The sequence below is a fragment of the Oncorhynchus kisutch genome, linkage group LG4 (genome assembly GCF_002021735.2).
Source record: "Oncorhynchus kisutch isolate 150728-3 linkage group LG4, Okis_V2, whole genome shotgun sequence".
NCBI lineage: Eukaryota > Metazoa > Chordata > Actinopteri > Salmoniformes > Salmonidae > Oncorhynchus > Oncorhynchus kisutch.
The window spans coordinates 52,009,478-52,030,383 of NC_034177.2; the positions used below are offsets into that span (position 1 = coordinate 52,009,478).

Here is a 20,906-nt window from a genome sequence, read left to right on the forward strand (position 1 = left end):
ATACAAATTGCAAAGACAGGCGACACAGCTCATAAAGTTATACATGTAAAGGTATGAGCAACCGAATAACATTTTTGGTGTGTTTTTCACACATTAAAAAAAGATAAAGCACTTAAGAAATATCTTGCTGCGTTTTGTAAACGCAGATCTAAAATGTTTCTTAATATTTCTGCTCGGCATCAGACTAATTTTGTGCTTCTGTTACACTTCTCCACTCTGAAAAATCACAAGTGGGCATTCTATCATCAGACAGCGCAAGATGTTCTTCGAAGCAAAACATAAGGAATGTAGCTGGCTATATTCTTTCTATGATAAACATTAGAAATATGATGGCCATGCATCGTTTTTGCCAAGAAGGCTTTGCTCTTTCATTGTACGCTCGTTTACTTGTGTTGCTGCCAGCCAAATAGCTTTGCTCATCTGTTGTCATCTGATGAAAATGAAACTGTTTTCTGTCGAATGTGTTGCATTAATGTATTTTCGGCGAAGGAAAACTAGTTGCATGTCCCTGATCACTCTATTGAAGCAAAAAAACACTTGACTTTTAAATCTAAAACGTGACCCTGACAATACACTGCTGGACTCACCTGCTCCCACTTTCTCCCGTTGTGCTATTTACAAACACACACGTGACTGGCTACACTGTTCCTGGGAACTATCGTAAGCTTCATAATGTGAAAAACGCTATCTGCTTTATCTCCGAAAGTATTGTACAAGTTGACTGCAGATATTTATTTAAAAAGTAACTACAAATATGAAAAATGTATTTAAAAATGTAAAATAATTTCAACAGTATTGGAAAAACCATCCCGCGGCTATTTCCAAATACCCCGGTATACGGTATATACCAGTGGCAGTTGGTGCCATTTTAAGATTAGGGAGGACCATTTTTCTTTCTTTATTTTAAAGCATATTGGATAAGGTATTCAAATTCAATTCACCCAGCTGTTCTAAATTCATTCTCAGATTTCTTTTGGATTGGGTGGACAACACGTTAGTTCATGCTGCAAGATCTCTGATAAGTTCGACGACATCCTCTGGAAGTTGTCATAATTACTGTAAGTCTATGGAAGGGTTTGAGAACCATGAGCCTAGGTTTTGTATTGAAGTCAATGTACCCAGAGGAGAATGAAAACTATAGCTGTCCTTGGGCTACACCATGGTATTACCCTAGAGAGAGCTGTTGAGGCTTCATTGCAGAACAGTGTGTCATCCGTCAGCCAAGATTGGCTACAGTTGTGTTCTATGGTAGTTCTATGGTACAGGTTTTTGTGAAAAACTAGCCCATCGCTAGGAGATGTTAGTGCCATGTTGCAAATGCTTTGCAGAACATTTTCTACCAATACCACGGTGCAACCAGAGTTTTGTTTTTTTGTACGTGTAACTGCCAACACGCTGCTGCTCAACAGTATAGCTTCCTTGCTCACCTGCTCGCACTGAAACTGTTTCTTGCGTCCTCTGTCTTGCAAACACACGTGACCGCCCTCTTGAAACACCTTAGCCAGCTGCGCCACCAAAAAGCTAGCAATAAGATGGTAGGCCCTGGTACTAAATTATCCTAAACAAAATATTGTACTAAATCCTTCTTCCCTCTCCACCTCTCCCCCACAGCAACGGCAGCAACAGCAGCAGGATGAATGGTTCTATGGAGAACCTGGATACCCCTGACCATGACTCCATCAAGATGTTCGTTGGCCAGATCCCCCGCTCCTGGACGGAAACCGAGCTCAAGGAGCTGTTTGAGCCCTACGGGGCCGTGCACCAGATCAACATCCTCCGAGATCGCACTGCCACACCCCCCCAAAGCAAAGGTAAATCAATTTTAAATGTCTTTAATAAAACCCTTTCTATAGCAGCAGAAATAACATTACAATAGCCTAGGCCCTAGAAGCCAAAGAGAAGATGGAAACAGAGGTGTAGGGGCTGTCATAACTCACACGCTCATGCAAACTCACTTTGCTTTATGACAGCAATAAAGAATAGCCAAGAGGTCACTTCAATACAACACACAGCATGTGGCTCACCACACACACACACACACACACACACACACACACACACACACACACACACACAGTGCTGTCACTCAATGTCGGTGTTAACAGGCGTAGCAGGCTGTTTGTGTGTGCGCGCTATATTCCTGAGTCTATTACTTTGAACATAAAATACATTTCTGTAATGTTTTCAGGGTTATACCAAATAGCAACCCTTCTTACTCCTGTCCATTATGAAAAACATATTTGATTTCCTCGGATGGTTAAGAGATGTGTAAAGAAGTGAGTGAGCAAGGGAAAGACGGGAGGAAGGAGTTTTATTTGCCTGCAATTTTCCATTAAGACGTCCATCGACACACTCCCCTTCGAGTGCTCGAGTCGAGCGGTTCTGTTTAGGCTCGCAATTAGCCGAGACGGCCAAGTAGAAGCCTGCAGTTCTGAAAGCTTCTGCGACTGTGTGGGGTGCGTGTGCATGCCACTGAAAGTGCCCAGCCCTCTGGAATTAACCACATGTAAATATGGTCTTTGTGAAGTGAAAATATGTTTTATGGCGGCCAGGCGTATTCCCATTATTTAATTCACTGTCTCAAACCAGATGTGAGGGATTCAATAAGGTTTGAAAGCCTTAATCCTCCAACTGGTGGTTTTGATGTGGATTGTGGAACCCTCTCTTTGATGTTGGTACTTTGTGTCTGGTCTATCTGTTACTGCCAGTGCTCAGAGCTGGGAGGGAGGGAGGAAGGGATGAATGGAGGGGGGAGCTAGGCCTAATCTCACAGTTGCAGGCTGGAGAGTTGTCATTGGAATTTGCTCAGGTATGTTCCCAACTTTGTACCTCTGAGCTGTGGTGATATTACACTGCACTGTTCTAAGCAAGAGACTGCATTGAAATTGAACCTCCCCCTACCCCCCATTGAAATGAGAATTCATCTGCTTATTAGACCACTGTATAAACTTGTAAGTACATGTATACCCAGGCGTCTGTCAAAAACAGTCTTCTGTGTACTTAGACCAGTGTCTCCTGAGTGCTGTTTAATATAGAGTAGGGTTGAGGCGGTATCCACATTTTCATATCACCATACTGTCCTTCTCTCATACGGGATATACCGTACTACCGGCTTAGTACACAAGGCAATGCCAAAAACCTAAAAAACAAGCCAATTGTGTAGTGTCTACCTGAATGATAACAAAATTAGCACAAGTGATAGCTAATTTCAATGTAGGCTGCTAGCTAAGTATGCTAACAAGCGCCAATGAAAATAAATGAATTTTAAAGACAGGCAATCCAGCTCATAAAGGTGTAGGTGCTACCGAATGTAATTTTTGGTGAGTTTGGACATTTACAAGCAAATTTGAATGAGAGACATTGTGTAAATGAACAAAGTTTTGACGCATGCTTCTCTGAAGGAAGAACAGTACTGGCTCTCGGATATTATCTACCCGCATGCTACGGCATCCACACTTAAACCGCTGGATGCTACTTATCATTGCGCACTTAGGTTTATTACGGGTGCTAGCTACATAACTCACCACTGTTTTTATATCAACATGTGGGTTGGACTTTGCTGTCCATGAGACAAGAACAACATGCTCTCGTGTTTGTCTACAAAGCATGTCTGAATAATCTACCTTATTTATCATCACTCATCAACATTAGAATTAGAATTCCTAAAACCAGGTCTCAAGCATGGATTACACCTGAGGCCCATGCGATCTCCAGAGAGTTGGGTATGGCTGCCTTTTCCTGTTACGCTCGTTGCTTATGGAATGTCGTCTGGAACAGCTGGTTCTTTCATGCACGTTTCAGTGTTACTTGCCTCAAAGCAAGCATAGAAATAATTTAGCTCGTGGTGTCACTGGGCAGCTCTCGGCTGTGCTTCCCTTTGTAGTCTGTAATAGTTTGCAAGTCTTGACACATCATACGAGCGTCGGAGCTGGTGTAGTACGTTTCAATCTTAGTCCTGTATTGACGGTTTGCCTGTTTGATGGTTTGTCGGAGGGCATAGCAGGATTTCTTATAAGCTTCCGGGTTCGTGTCCTGCTCCTTAATTAAAAGTGGCGGCTCTACCCTTTTATCTCTGTGCGGATGTTGCCTGTAAACCATGGCTTCTGATTGGGGTATGTACTAGAGGTCGACCGATTTATGATTTTTCAACACCAATACAGATTAGTGGAGGACCCAAAAAGCCAATGCCGATAAAAAAAAAAAAAGTGTTTTATTTATTTTAATTTTATTTTTTTATACATTTATTTGTAATAATGACAATTACAACAATACTGAATGAACACTTATTTTAACTTAATATAATACATCAATAAAATCAATGTAGCCTCAAGTAAATAATGAAACATGTTCAATTTGGTTTAAATAATGCAAAAACAAAGTATTGGAGAAGAAAGTAAAAGTGCAATATGTGCTATGTAAGAAATCTAACGTTTCAGTTCCTTGCTCAGAACATGAGAACATATGAAAGCTTGAGTCTTCAATATTCCCAGGTAAAAAGTTATTATAGGAATTATAGGACTATTTCCCTCTATGCCATTTGTATTTCATTAACCTTTGACTATTGGATGTTCTTATAGGCACTTTAGTATTGCCAGTGTAACAGTATAGCTTCCGTCCCTCTCCTCGCTCCTCCCTGGGCTCGAACCAGCAACACAACGACAACAGCCACCATCGAAGCAGCATTTCCCATGCAGAGCAAGGGGAACAACTACTAGAAGGCTCAGAGCAAGTGTTGAAAAGCTATTAGCGCTCGCTAACTAGCTAGCCATTTCACTTCGGTTACACCAGCCTAATCTCGGGAGTTGATAGGCTTGAAGTCATAAACAGCGCAATGCTTGACGCACAACGAAAAGCTGCTGGCAAAACGCACGAAAGTGCCTACCACCGCTCAGTCAGATACTTAGATACTTGTATGCTTGTATGCTCATTCAGATTATATGCAACGCAGGACACGCTAGATAATATCTAGTAATATCATCAACCATGTGTAGTTAACTAGTGATTATGATTGATAGTTTTTTGTAAGATAAGTTTAATGCTAGCTAGCAACTTACCTTGGCTTACTGCTTTCGCGTAACAGGCAGTCTCCTGGAGTGCAACGAGAGAGGCAGGTCGTTATTGCGTTGGACTAGTTAACTGTAAGGTTGCAAGATTGGATCCCCCGAGCTGACAAGGTGAAAATCTGTCGTTCTGCCCCTGAACGATGCAGTTAACCCACTGTTCCTAGGCCGTCATTGAAAATAAGAATGTGTTCTGAACTGACTTGCCTAGTTAAATAAAGGTATACACTTATTTCTTTTTTAATCGGTGCCCAAAAATACAGATTTCCGATTGTTATGAAAACTTGAAAATCGGCCATTCCGATTTAATCGGTCGACCTCTAGTATGTACGTACGGTCACTGTGGGGATGGCGTCATCGATGCACTTATTGATGAAGCCAGTGACTGGTATGGTGTACTCCTCAATGGCATTGGAAGAATCCCAGAACATATTCCAGTCTGTGCTAGCAAAACAGTCCTGTCGTTTAGCATCTGCTTCATCTGACTACTTTTTTTATTGATCTAGTCACTGGTGCGAGGATAGAATTATGGCCATATTTGCCAAATGGAGGGCGAGGGAGAGAGAGCTTTGTACGTGTCTATGTGTGTGAAGTAAAGGTAGTCTACAGTTGTTGTTTTTTCCCCCCTCTGGTTGCACATTTACCATGCTGGAAGAAATTTGGTAAAACTGATTTTAATTTCCCTTCATTAAAGTCCCTGGCCACTAGGAGCGCCGCCTCTGGATGAGCGTTTCCCTGTTTGCTTATGGTGATATACAGCTCATTGAGTGTAGTCTTAGTGCCGGCATCAATATGTATGTAGATATGTTATGTAGACAGCTACGAAAAATACAGAAATTCTCTAGGTAGATAGTGTGGTCTACAGCTTGTCATGAGATTCTCTACCTCAGGCAAGCAAAACCTTCGAGACTTCCTTAGATATCGTGCACCAGCTGTTTACAAATACACATAGACATCCCCTTGTCTTACCAGAAGCTGCTGTTCTATCCTGCCGATACAGTGTATAACCCAATAGTACCGATGGCAACGGCAGATTAGCCACTCGTCGGCGGATCCTCACAAGGCACCCCGATCTCCTTCTGCGATATCCCTGTCATTCGCAGGAGAAAGAGAATGAAAAGATGAGGGCCTGTTCGGCTGTCAGGAGTAAATCCCTCTAGTCCCACTCATTAAAGATAAATTCTTCGTCCAGGTGAGTAATCGCTGTTCTGATTTCCAGACGCTAATTTCGGTCATAAGAGATGGTAGCAGCAACATTATGTGCAAAATAAGTAACAAACAAAGTGAAAAAACTAACTAAATAGAAAGGTTGGTTAAGAGCACATAAAATGATGTGTAACTACTTTTCTCGCTGTAGCCAGCCAAAGCAAAACATAAGGAAATGTAGCCAGCTACATTTTTTTCTATGATAAACATTAGAAATATGATGGCCATGCATTGTTTTTGCCAAGAAGGCTTTGCTCTTTCATTGTACGCTCATTAACTTGTGTTGCTGCCAGCCAAATAGCTTTGCTCTTTCATTGTACGCTCGTTTACTTGTGTTGCTGCCAGCCAAATAGCTTTGCTCTTCTGTTGTCATCTAATGAAAATGAAGCTATTTTCTGCCGAATGTGTTTCATTAATGTATTTTCTGTGAAGGAAAACTAGTTGCATGTCCCTGATCACTCTATTGAAGCAAAAAAACACTTGAATCTAAAACGTGACCCTGACAATACACTGCTGGACTCACCTGCTCCCACTTTCTCCCGTTGTGCTATTTACAAACAAACACATTACTGGCTACACTGTTCTGGGGAACTACGGTAAGCTTCATAATGTAAAATAATGTGACAGGAGAAAATTAAGAACGCAATCTTTATCCCCTTACGTTTTTCACAAGTTGACTGCAGGTATTTACTTAAAAAGTAACTAACTACCAATATGAAAATGTATTGAAAAACCACCCTGTGGCTATTTCCAAATATCCCGGTATACGGTATATACGATATACTGCTTAAGCCTAATATACAGCACCGTGTGTAAGTCGATAATACACCCCTCAATACCGTTTCCCCCTCCTCTTTGTGTCATCCATCTTGCTTTTGTATGAGTCCTCCTGATTCTGTTGGAATCAATCCATTTTAAATCCCCACTTCAATTTGGGTCTGTTTGTTCTCGCCCCTATCTATTTTGAGAATGGTCAAATTTGTAGCGTTGTTTTTTTAGGTCATGATGATGCCAGGGTATCTGACTGCAGGGTATAAATACACGATAACCATCATGCTTAGCTCTTAGCCCTATGGATTATTTAGCCTCTATGCAGCAGGGAGGGGAAGCACAGTGAGAGAGCGGAGGGAAGACTGTGAAAGAGCGAGAAAGATTCATGGTTTATTTAGCGTCAGCAGAGTGCTAGAGGGTAGCACTGAACAGCGGAGAGGGAGAGAGAGCGACACAGAGAGGAAAGGTGGTGCAACTCTGCAGTGGTGGCAAAGTTAGCGTGGGGGGGTGGCCCATGACAAAATGTAGCTGAAATTCTACACATTTTGCCATGTATTTTGCCATCTCAGTGACTCAACCATGATAACGAAATCAATGGGAGCCCCATGCCATTTAATTTATGGAATTTTTTATTCTCCCTGTCTAGTTTTTAATTTGGGCAATTGTTAGTTCTCAACGTGCCATTGGAACACAGGAGTGATGTTTGCTGATAATGGGCCTCTGTACGCCTATGTAGATATTCCGTTAAAAATCAGCCGTTTCCAGCTAAAATAGTCATTCACAACATTAACAATGTCTACACTGTATCAATTTGATGTTAATGAACAAAAATGTCCCTTTTTCTTTCAAAAACAAGGAAATGTCTAACTGACCCTAAACTTTTGAATGGTAGTGTATATACAGGCACACACTCACACACTACCGGTCAAAAGTTTTAGAGCACCTACTCGTTTCAGGGTTTTTCTTTATTTTTTACTATTTTCTACAATGTAGAATAATAGTGGACATCAACTATGAAATAACACATATGGAATCATGCAGTAACCAAATGGTGTTAAACAAATCAAAAATATTTTATATTTGAGATTCTTCAAATAGTCACCCTTTGCCTTGACAGCTTTGCACACTCTACCGGTCTAATGTCAATTGGCCATGTTTCTTGGCCCTTCTTATTGGTGTCCTTTTAGTAGTGGTTTCTTTGCAGCAATTTGACCATGAAGGCCTGATTCACACAGTCTCCTCTGAACAGTTGATGTTGAAGTGTCTGTTACTTGAACTCTGTGAAGCATTTATTTGGGCTGCAATTTCTGTGGCTGGTAACTTTAATGAACTTCCAGTGCAGGTAACTCTGGGTCTTCCAGAGGCGGTCCTCATGAGAGCCAGTTTCATCATAGCGCTTGATGCATTTCTTGAAATTGTCTGTGTTGACTGACCTTCATATCTTAAAGTAATGATGGACTGTCCTTTCTCTTTGCTTATTTGAGCTGTTCTTGCCATAATATGGACTCGGTCTTTTACCAAATAGGACTATCTTCTGTATACCAATCCTAACATGTCACAACACAACTTACTGGCTCAAATGCATTAAGAAGGAAAGACATTCCACAAATTAACTTTTAACAAGGAACACCTGTTAATTGAAATCCATTCCATGTGACTACCTCATGAAGCTGGTTGAGAGAATTGCAAGAGTGTGCAAAGCTGTCATCAAGGCAAAGGGTGGTTACTTTGAAGAATCTCAAATATAATACATATTTTGATTTGTGTAGCAGTTTGTTGGTTACTACATGATTCCATATATGTGGTATTTCATAGATTCGATGTCTCACTATTATTCTACAATGTAGTAAAAATCAAGAAAAATCCTGGAATGAGTAGGTGTCCAGACTTTTGACTGGTACTGTATATAAAACGTATCTTCATATGCCACCGCTGCTAAATAAATATAGGGGAAACACTGAAGCAGCCTCTTAGAGATGAGAACGGAGCAGCTCGATGCATATTTCCATATCGCAGCTCCCACTTGAGGCTTGAGAGAGAGGGGGAGCTCCACTCCCCTCCACAGTAGCATTATAACTCACGCGCACGGCACGGCACAGCCTGAGAGGGAGTTCTACAGTAAGCAGCAGCAATACAACACTATGTAGGTCAGAGACGCTGCAGTACTCTACTTCCGTGTGTGTGTGTGTGTGTGTGTGTGTGTGTGTGTGTGTGTGTGTGTGTGTGTGTGTGTGTGTGTGTGTGTGTGTGTGTGTGCGCTCTCCACTTCTGTGTGTGTTTTGTGTTCTCTGCCAGCCTAGAGAAACTGACAGGCTGGAACGCCACTGGCGGTCTGCTGGGACTGAAGGATGAGAGTATTTTTTTCTTATTTTTTTTGTCTCCTCTCTTACCCCTCCACATCGCCCTCTCTTGTTCTATTGCTTGCTTGCTCTCTCCTTCCCTCTCCCATTCTTATCGTGTCTGTGGATGTATTGCCTATGTGTGTATGCACACTTATGTAACAGAGAACCATTCAATAGTTTTGTCAGTACAGTGGCTGCCTGCTACTCAGCCTTACTGTAGCCTTTCTCTGCCACACCTCAGTGACCCTGACAGACAGATAGCCTCTTGGTCTCCTGCTCTGCTCTCTGTGGCAGTACTGTACAGTCATGAGTGTCAACTATGACCCTGATCCATCAGCCCATCTCCTTATCTTGCCCATAGCCTACTCTCACTGCAAATGCTGTGCGTGTGCTGTATAGGCACCTAGCATGCTGTGCAGTATGTGTACTGTATGTACAACAGTTAATAGTGATTCCATTCCTTGTCTTGAAACAGCACTTGTGTTTAATGTTGCGTTATTCTGATTGTTCTGTTATTAAATTCAAAACATTTTCCCCCCCCTTCTCTCTCTGCAGGATGCTGTTTTGTAACGTTTTATACCAGAAAAGCCGCCCTGGAGGCCCAGAATGCATTGCACAACATAAAGACCTTAACAGGGGTGAGTAAGCAGGAAGTGTGTGTGTTTGTGTGCGTGCCGCCTTTAGCCCCTCATTGCTCCCCTGTGTTGCTGCTGTGGACTGCACTTGGATGGATGTAACCTAATGAGCTCACTATAGCCACAGCCCACACACACCGTATAGGCACTGCCATGCCATTCCCATCCACAAGAACTGACCTGAACCTTGCTCCCTCTTCTGATGAAGTAATAACCACACAGTTGTGTGCACACCAAGACCCAAACACGGAAAGTCAGGTAAAGGGTGCTTTGCACGAGGGGAGCCCAGCTAGCCAACTCACTGAATCACACACACAGCTACCCAGTCATAAAGTGGAACAAATTATTCATTGTACTTGTCCTCGTGAATCATAGATGCAAAACTACATTTAATATTTAAAAAGGAATACAAAAGGAAAGTGTTTGAAGAATATTGCTCCTAACAATGGAATCTGCTGAGAGCGATGGAGGGAGTGTGAGAAGGAAAGAGAAAACAGGGCGACAGCTGTATAGAGAAACAGAGGGAGTCTTAATTCTAACCTGATTTATCTGATAAAGATTAAAGCTCAGTCAACTGGAACAAGTGCAATTGCTTGTTAAAGCTTCGTAAATCTGCCTCCCCTGTCCCCTATGTTATTTTATCTGCTTCCAATCAATTAAATCAATACTAAACTACCTCAGTCTTCAATTAAATCAATACTAAACTACCTCAGTCTTCAATTAAATCAATTCTAAACTACCTCAGTCTTCAATTAAATCAATAACTCCACTCGGCTGACTTTTTCAGTTTCCAATAATGAGGAGAAAGTGTTGAAGAATTTTGTACCTGTGTGATAAGCAAAGGGAGACCTGTACTAATTATACCATTCAGGGTTGGGGTGAATTCCATTTGAGTCCTGAATTGAAAAATAATTGACCCCCAACCCTGAAATTGTCAGTAGCGTGATGATCGAAGTGCGACTAGAGAACACATACTGTACAAACCTAGAGTATAAATAGCACTGTATTTGGTGTCATTAATCAGTTAACGCATTTTCAAATCAAGTGCATGTATTTTGACAGCTGCTCCCGAACCCTACCACAGCCAGTCATGCTGCTCCTGGCATTGACTGAAGTCCGACGGCTCGTTGGTGGAAAAGCTTGCGTCCCTTTCGGTCGCCAAACATGGGTTCAAATACTATTTGAAATCATTTCAAATACTTGATCTCTGCATGGTTGAGTTTGCCTATTGCAGTGGAACCAATAGAAAAGTCACAAGTGCACACCCCGGAGCCCCGCCTATCTGGCCCTCCAGGCAGGCTAAATCCAATACAATAAGTATTTGAATTATTTTTTTAAATAGTATTTGAACCCAGGTAGGTCTGTCGCACGGACTCCCTCCTCCTGTGCCTTCCTCTCCTTGGCAAGTGACGCCAGTCCCCATACCGAGAGGGCCATCTGTCTATTTCTTTTAGTTCCCTACTCTCTGAAAAACAACACATTTCATAACTGCCTCTCCTGTTTTTGTTTTTATCGTGAGCACTCAAATGAGGGAGCAAGATTTCCCATGTTATCATGTCATCATAACACCTGGTAAATAAACTTGAAGCCAAGCAACTTCCATGATATCTTTATTTCACCTGTCTATTTCTCTTGGTCCCCTTCTCTTGAATAATAACAACATTACATACAGCCAGCCTCCCCAGTTTTTGTTTTTATAGAAATGGCAAGAAGTGAGTAAAATATCTAGTCTTTACACATGACAAATAAATTTAACTTGAAATCTTGCCCTCTGCTCATATCCTAATTCCCCTTGCTTAAAATCTAGCCACTTCACTCCATATTTGTCTTATTCCCTTTCTGGCTTCTTTGTGTCAATATGGCAGGTGTAGATATCTAATCCAAAAGATTAGCTCTTCAGATCCACTTCTTCCTCAGCGTATTAAGGGATCTAGTGGAAGAGCCAGGGGAAATAAATCGCAGGTGGAAATATGTCATTTGCAGATGGACTGGATTCTCTGCCAACTTCTTGTTGAAGCTCAAGCTGTTGCTCAGATATGGCCCCTCATTTCTGGAACATGTTAGCAATGCTGGACGGTATGGCTAGCATTCCATTCCTAAGTGAAAAATGACAACTTTAAAGACCAGTGGACATTGTTTGCCCCCCAGATGGCACCCTATTCCCTATATAGTGCACTACTTTTGGCCCTGTTAAGAACTCTTTTTATTTATTTAAATATTTTTTATATATATTGACTTTCAATGTTAATATCGTGCTACCAAAACGTCATGGCACCAACATTATTAGAATACCATAGTACCGTTCCGTATGATACTACCAACTTTTTTGGCCCTACCAATCTAAAGCACCCGCAGGTGACTTCATAAACAGTAAATGTTTAGAAAGTCAGTTGCTTATGCAACTGCAATTAGTCTCTTGTATGCTATGCGCCGGTCCAATGTCCACTTCACTTTCATGCGCATATCACGTGTGTCCTCACTCACCTGCTTCTCTCCGTCCGCTCTTCCTGCACATCTATTCCTCCATCGGTTAAAAAAAAAAGTAATTTAGCTGTGATGGCGAGTGGGGATAGAGACCCTGATCAGTCTTCTGTTACATTTGCTAAATTGGAGCAGCACGAAGAGCGAGTAAAGCTGATACATTGTATGTAATTTCATCATTGATAAACCAAGGGCACAGGCCAGTCTGACTATAGGCATTTGCAAGTTTGTTGTCACGCAGCAGTGCCAGAGAGGAAAACAGCGCCGCGACAGGCAACAAAGACACCGTTTTGTCTCTAGCTCAAACGGGATAAAGAATACGCCTCTTATAACCGGCACTACCTCTTTTCTTTCTGCGCGATTTTAAACTAATCCCGGCCCGCTAATTATTGGTTTGATAACTGAACTAGAGGTTGACCGATTATGATTTTTCAACGCCGATACCGATTATTGGAAGACCAAAAAAGCCGGTACCGATTTAATCGGCCGATTTAAAATAAAAAATAAAACTGTTTTTATTTATTTATATATTTATTTATATATTTATTTTTAAATGTATTTGTAATAATGACAATTACAACAATACTGAATGAACACTTATTTTAACTTTAATATAATACATCAATAAAATAAGTTTAGCCTCAAGTAAATAATGAAACATGTTCAATTTGGTTTAAATAATGCAAAAACAAAGTGTTGGAGAAGAAAGTAAAAGTGAAATATGTGCTAACATTTCAGTTCCTTGCTCAGAACATGAGAACATATGAAAGCTGGTGGTTCCTTTTAACATGAGTCTTCAATATTCCCAGGTAAGAAGTTTTAGGTTGTAGTTATTATAGGACTATCTCCCTCTATACCATTTGTATTTCATTAACCTTTGACTATTGGATGTTCTTATAGGCACTTTAGTATTGCCAGTGTAACAGTATAGCTTCCGTCCCTCTCCTCGCTCCTCCCTGGGATCGAACCAGCAACACAACGACAACAGCCACCACATCGAAGCAGCGTTACCCATGCAGAGCAAGGGGAACAACCACCCCAAGGCTCAGAGCGAGTGACGTTTGAAACGCTATTAGCGCGCGCTAACTAGCTAGCCATTTCACTTCGGTTACACCAGCCTAATCTCGGGAGTTGATAGGCTTGAAGTCATAAACAGCTCAATGCTCAGTCAGATTATATGCAACGCAGGGCACGCTATATAATATCTAGTAATATCATCAACCATGTGGAGTTAACTAGTGATTATGATTGATTGTTTTTTATAAGATAAGTTTAATGCTAGCTAGCAACTTACCTTGGCTTACTGCATTCGCGTAACAGGCAGTCTCTTTGTGGAGTGCAACGAGAGAGAGGCAGGTCGTTATTGCGTTGGACAAGTTAACTGTAAGGTTGCAAGATTGGATCCCCCAAGCTGACAAGGTGAAAATCTGTCGTTCAGTTAACCCACCGGTATTAAAATAATAAATCAAATTAAAATCGGCAAATCGGCGCCCGGGGTGTATGTGGGAGTATTGGGGTTAGTGTGGGGGTGTGTGTGGGGGAGAGAGTATGTGAGGTAGTGAGAGAGAGAGAGAGTGAGTGTGTGGGAGAGTGAGTGTGAAATTTAATGTGTGTGCAATTCAGTTCAATAAGTGTGAATATGGGTGCCTGTTTTTTGTGTGTAGCATAGGCGCATAACGTTTAGAAAACGGGAACAAGTGTCCTGGAGATGGGTGAACAGTACGCTATGCCACTGAATTTTTCCTTCCTTGTTATCTCGATACTAGGCCTGGTTATTGTATCATTAGTAAAACGTTGGTATTGTGAAAACACTAATATAGGTGCCACTTGGGATGCAGCCATTAAGAAGCAGGCCAGAAGAGAGCAGCACTGTTCGATTTGATTAGGATCCCCATTAGCCGACGCCAATGGTGACAGCTAGTCTTATTGGGGTCCGACACAACGAAAAAGACATTACATGCAAAATACTTTACAATTCACATACATTAACATGTAGGGGGTGTGGGTGGTGGCTGTGTGTGTGCATCTATCAGCTAGACAGAAATGTCAATTTGCACACAAAAAGTAGGTCACACGGAGAGAGAGGTGTTGCTTTATTTAATTTTTTTCACCCGGGTTTGCTGTTCATTTGCACTATATGAGATGGAAGGGAGTTCCATGCAACCATGGCTCTGTATAGTACTGTGTGTTTTAGGGCTCTCCCTGACCCCCCAAAATCAAGTCCTATGTGTTTTTAATCAAATCAACTATATGCACTGAGCTTGTCTGATGCTTTAAGCTAACTGTTTGATTAAATAATTAAGACATACAAATGACTAGAGGGAGTCCGACCGCAATTGATTTGATTGTGGCCCCTGGCTCAGACTTGCTGAATTGTAAAAAAATATATATATATTATACAAAAGTCACTTAGTGACTGTTTGACTAGCACCCATTGTGTGTCTCTCCTCCCTGCTGCAGGGACCATCACACATCAACAATGTGTATAGCGCTGTCAGTGTTGCTGAAGCTGCAACATAATTACAGCCATTTCTGACTGAAAAGTTATGTTGGCGAAATCCCTCATTTGTTTAGGAAAATCATTCCCTATTCCATCAACGCTTGCTCTCTATACGTGACACATGTATGCTTCGCATGCAAGTGACCAATAGGGCCTGACCTACAGCACATCAATAAATTGGTTATAACAAACTCTGAACACCGTAACACATGACAACAAAATGGATGCAGAGGACGTGACAAATCAATTCAAACCGGGGGAATGTTTACTGGGTGCGCGGGAGGTAAAGGGGAAGTCGGATGTGTGGAATAATTTTGACTAGTTGTAGAAAATACTGTAAATAAAAGTATGGAGTAAGCGATGTGTGCATGTTCTAGGTGCCAAACAGGTGCTGTTAGATTACATTGTTCCAGACGGTCAGAAATGCATTGTAAACAACACTAAATCAATTACAAGCGTACCAGAGTGTAACGTTGTTTTTTTGTAAAGCTTTTATTACAGCAAAGACTAAAAACGGTCTCATGGAGTCGTGAATGCAATATCCGAAATGGAACGGTTTATGCTAATTATTCAATGGTCGCTTTATTTTATTTTAAAACTAAAATGCTTGATTGCATTTCACATCATGAATGATTTTTGTATTCTGTGTAATGACATGAACAAATAAATGATTGATACCGTAGCCTATTTCAATGCTCATACAAGCTACTGTAAGTAATTACAGTATTTAGGATGTGCTCTTAGGCCTACAGCTCGATGGTGGTTATACAAGGCTGCTATACTAACCCTATTAATGATTATAATAACGGCAATATTAACAATGAGATCAAGGAAAAAGGAGGGTCATTGTTGTTATTGTTATTATTATTATAAATATCATAAAGTAAGGCCTTTATTACACCATAGCAAATATTAAAAAGCTGCCGAATTTGTGATATTGTTGCGTGAGGCTTGGCGCTCACGGAATCAGTAGGCTGTTAAACACTCAAACAGGCAACAGAAGCAGGATCTGTCTTATTTCTGTAGATGTAAATGGATGATTTATAAAGCCAGGCACATTTAACAGTTAGGCTATTGATTAGACGTAATTAAGTTGGTTTCCAACCTCACTTTTCTTAGACAATTAAGCCAAGGGCTGTTTTCTCGTCTCCTAAATCTGCTGTTGCCTTCACCTCATTGTTCTCAACACCAATATGCGGGTTAACTTTGCTCTATTATGCACATAGCAGCATGGTCTAGGAAAAGGCACCAATTCAACAGCGCACTGATGCGTTTCAGAACCGTGGACAGCGACCAATATCCAGCGCGGGAGAAAGCTCATTTGTTAATAAAAAATATATAATTTATTTGTTGCAACATTGTTCTTACATAATATAATCATGTACAATTTCAGTAGCACATGTCTTAGACTGATGGACTGTGCCATCCCCACAGCCTCCACAATGGATCAGTCCACTGGGGGGGGGGGGGACTTAAATAGATCCTGAAAGGATGATGATGGGGAGAATCAATAACTGCGATCATATGACTACTGCTCTGGCCCAACCCAAAGAAAGGGGAGAGAATTTGAGCCCAAATACTAGTGGACATATCCTTTTCTATAGCTCACTATAGTGTGAGGGATAATCGAATCTGAGAGGGGGCGAGCGAATGAGAAAGATGCTGACAGAGGGGGATGAGGTGGAGGAAGAAGTGTAATAACGAGCAAGAGAGCAATTCTAGTCTAAAAATCCATCCTCACCTCCTTTCCTTCATCTGCACTGATTGGAAAAGGTAACTTGACAGGTGAGACTTGACAGGTGAAAACAATATGAGTTGAGCTCATTACTAGGGTGGCTTTCACCTTGTCAGTTTTTTCAGATCAGTCAAAGAGAGGAGGCTAGGAGTGAAGGAAATGTTTAAACCATTACTAAAGGGCAAGAGAACCAAAAAACAGCCAAGCACCTGGCCTGTTCATCGTCGCGGTAACTAACGTGACAATGAACAGGCCAGGTGATGACAGGCCTGATGATAGGTTGATGTTTAACATGTTTCTTCCGTGTTCTCCTCCTTCCAGATGCATCATCCCATCCAGATGAAACCCGCTGACAGTGAGAAAACAAACGGTGAGTGACATCATTGCAGATACGATGTGACACAGGCTAAAATGTGTATAAACAAAACATAGCGGCTGGCCGGTTACAGGGAAGGGTTGCGTCCCAAATGGCACCTTATATCGTGCACGAATTCTGACCAGGGCTGTAGTCAAAAGTAGTGTGCTAGATAGGGTGCCATTTGGGTCACAACCTGAGAACAGAACACCGCTACCATGAAGTCCCTGAGGACGTGAGGAAATTGCACCAAGAAGAATCAAGATTGAGAAAGGAAATAAAAAGGAGACTGTCTCTATATTTTAGTTCCCACACGGTGGCCCAAATGGACTCGTCTGTATGTAGTGCCAAGGCATGACAACGACCATAGAAAATGGCTGTTATGGAACAAACAGATCTGGGACGAGACTGCCGAAACGGTGCTCTGTGCTGTAAATTCAGTATTTCTTGGGAGTATTTCAGGGGTTACTAGGATTTAAAGGAGCTTTATGAAGGGGGGGGGGGTGAGAGGAGCGAGAGGAAGGCGGGTACAGAGGGATCTGGTGGGAGGATAAGGGGAAGATAAAGCAGTCATCCGTCTGAAGAAAAAGATTGGGGAGGAGGGAGAGATGAAGCAGTAAGATAGAGATTTAGAGAATGAAAAAGAGTGAGCTGACACATTGAGTGAGAGGGTTGCAAGGAGAGACTGAACTAGCAAAAAGAGAGGTGGAAGGTTGCATAGCCCATTTTGCTTTCGCTGTTTTGCTGTCACTCATTCTTTCCTCTCTTTCTCCATTTCAGCGGTGGAAGACCGAAAGCTCTTCATTGGAATGGTGACAAAGAAATACGGCGAGAACGAGGTCCGAATGATGTTCTCTGCTTTTGGACAGATAGAGGAATGCCGAATTCTCAGAGGGCCTGACGGTCTGAGCAGAGGTGGGTTGTGGGTAACGCCGTGTCACTCCGCTCCACGCTCCCGTTATACTAAGTGGTCCTGTGTTAGTGGATCGGTTTGTAAGGGCGTGGCACTAGGAACCAAAGCAAAGGTCTTGGGTTCAATTCCTACAGGGATCATAATGCACATACCAGAAATGTATGTCAAATGTACTGAAAGTCATTTTTAGATAAAACGCACCCTAGGCCATCCTGTATATATGATGAGATTTGTTAGATATATATTTTTAGTATTTTAACCTCTTCATCTCCCCAATTTTGATCTTGTGTCATTGCTGTAACGGGCTCGGGAGGCGACGGTCGACTCACGACCGGGCAAACAACATGACCGGGCAAACCGCGCTCCTTAACACCCACCCGCTTAACCCGGAAGCCAGCCGCACCAATGTGTCGGAGGAAACACTGAGCCTGCAGACACCCAGCCCGTCACAAGGAGTCGCTTGAGCACGATAAGCCAAGTAAAGCCCCCATGGCCAAAACCCTCCCCTAACCCGGATGATGCTGGGCCAATTGTGCGCCGCGCCATAGACTGCTGCGCCACTCGGGAGGCCCAGATATATGGTATTTATGGTAGTGGCTTCCTCTTTAAATGTCACTATATTGCTTCCACCTATCCAATCTTCTCAGACCACAGTAGTGGGTAGGGAATAGGAGCTCGCTTTTGATTTGAAATTCACCAGTAGAGTAGTCCTCAACTACACCCGCCGACAAAAGAACACAGACTTGCCTAGTGCCTCCCTTACTACACTGCTCCCAAACCTTTTTATTTCCACCCTTCCCACCCTGCCCCGATAGTCATATCCTATTCACCCAAAGTTCACCCCATCTTCGCTCTCTCTTGCCCCCCCCCAATCCACCCGATATGACTCTCCCCGTGACACACTCACCACCTCCTACATCTCTACAGCAGAGGGAGGGGGTGCATCAACACTCGCAGCTCTCAACTCCGCCTGTAACAATAGTCCCAGCCATCGCCATGGCAACCCTTATGGCTGCTGGTGTTCTAGGCCGGCCTCAGCTGGCAGGCAACACAGGACACGCACAATCAGTACTGCACCGCCCCCACCGTGCTCCACAAAGGATGGAATTATTCCACTGCTCCACCTCTGCCTGCATCAACTTCTATCTGTGCCGCATAAGACGCCATAAAAGCAAGTGAGACCGACAAATGCAATAATAGTATGGGCGGGCATAAGTTATCGAGTACGAAGCTCGATCTTTAACCAGAGGGGGAAAAAAATACTGTAAAACTATTTGGTGGATGTGCTTTGTAGCAGCTCGTACAAGTGAAATTTTGTCCCAATTTTTTTATTTTTTATGTTGTCTTAAAGACTACGTTAATTTGCTTTGACTCAAAGTGTTCCATTTTGAACTTGTGCATTTGCGGGGCACAACAAAAAAGAAACCAAGCCTTAAGGATCACACAGTTCTTCTCCCTAAATGTCCTTTCCCCCTGTGTCTCATTCATTCAGTTGCGTTCCAACCGCTCCCTACACATACGCATGCTGAGCGCGCTCACAAGTTCCTGTTAGGCCTACAGAAGTAAATGCCTATAAAAACGGATCTAACTGATGGGATACAAAAGCTACATTTGGACAAATGGACTGGTAGATTGAAGTAGGAAAATGTGTTCCAACAACCGTTGCTGCAGTTTAGGAAAAATTGTGTCCTGTCTATTTTCCGCTTAGGCTACTTTGCGAACTGCTTGTGCCATAGAATTGGTTAGCCTAGGCCTCTCAAACTCCACACTGGATCTCGATTCCACTGCCAGGTTCCACTGTTTTTTTTTCATTGTTCCCTTCTAATCAGGGACGGATTTTTAGACCTGTAACACCAGGTGGGTGCAATTTAATTCAGGTAGAACAGAACCAGCGTGCTCCAGACCTCGTAGGGTAAGCGTTGAATAACCCTGGCCCAGGCTATAACCCCTCTAAACATAGACAGGTTCCACACTGTAAATACACAAAAGGCATTAGTTTGATAAAGACAGAGAGCATATTTTCATCAGAATCATTCAGGCTCTGCCTTCTCACCAAACCGATGTCATGGCCGTAATTCATCACCATGCAGTGTTCAACGTGGAATTGTTAATCCATTTAGACATTTCCAAAGAACAGGCAGATAAACTAAATTGAAGATCTGTATATCGAAAAGAAGACCATTTTTGTTTTGTAACCCTGAAAAAAATTGTCTTTCAACTCGCCAAATTGAGCCCCATTTCAAATAGTCACTATTACAACTTTTTCCATTTGGAAAAAAATGTTTTTAGTCTGTTATTTTTTTTACTATAAAATACCAATTGACTGTGGTAAGGGCTCTGGAAATAAGAGCGTCTTGTCTGCTAAATGAACAAAGCAAGGCTATGCCATTACACAGCCACAAGCTTCTACAAGCTCGCACCACTGCTAAGGTTACTGCCTTTTTGGAGATTGTGTTATATCTAACCAGTTGATATTATGATTTCAATAAATTTGCCTGAAATGTCACTTGCTTTTTTAATGACTGAATATACACTACATGATCAAAGGTATGTGGACACCTGCTCGTCAAACATCTCATTCTAAATTATGGGCATTAATATGGAGTGGGTACCCCCTTTGCTGCTATAACATCCTCCACTCTTCTGGGAAGGCTTTCCACTAGATGTTGGAACATTTTCTGCGGGGACTTCCATTCAGCCACAAGAGCATTAGTGAGGTCGGGCAATGATGTTGGGTGAATAGGCCTAGTTTGCAATCTGCGTTCCAATTCATCCCAAAGGTGTTCGATGGGGTTGAGGTCAGGGCTCTGTGCAGGCCAGTCAAGTTCTTCCATACTGATCTCGACAAATCATTTCTGTTGGGAAACGGCCTTCCCCAAACTGTTGCCTCAAAGTTGGAAGCACAGAA

General features: G+C 42.2%; 1 protein-coding gene across 30 annotated transcripts in view; it reads left to right on the forward strand.

Annotated features, from left to right (window-relative positions):
- LOC109889671 (CUGBP Elav-like family member 2) overlaps nt 1–20,906 on the forward strand; it is a 69,090-nt gene that overhangs the window by 29,155 nt on the left and 19,029 nt on the right. For all 30 annotated transcript variants that reach the window (XR_004209764.1, XR_004209769.1, XR_004209770.1 and 27 more), the window contains exons 2-5: nt 1,612–1,811; nt 9,935–10,017; nt 17,052–17,100; nt 17,866–18,000. Coding sequence is in view for 10 of the 30 variants with exons in the window: in XM_031823195.1 (XP_031679055.1) it covers nt 1,612–1,811; nt 9,935–10,017; nt 17,052–17,100; nt 17,866–18,000 (467 nt within the window). In the remaining 20 variants the exon portion in view is untranslated. The remainder of the gene's footprint in view (nt 1–1,611; nt 1,812–9,934; nt 10,018–17,051; nt 17,101–17,865; nt 18,001–20,906) is intronic.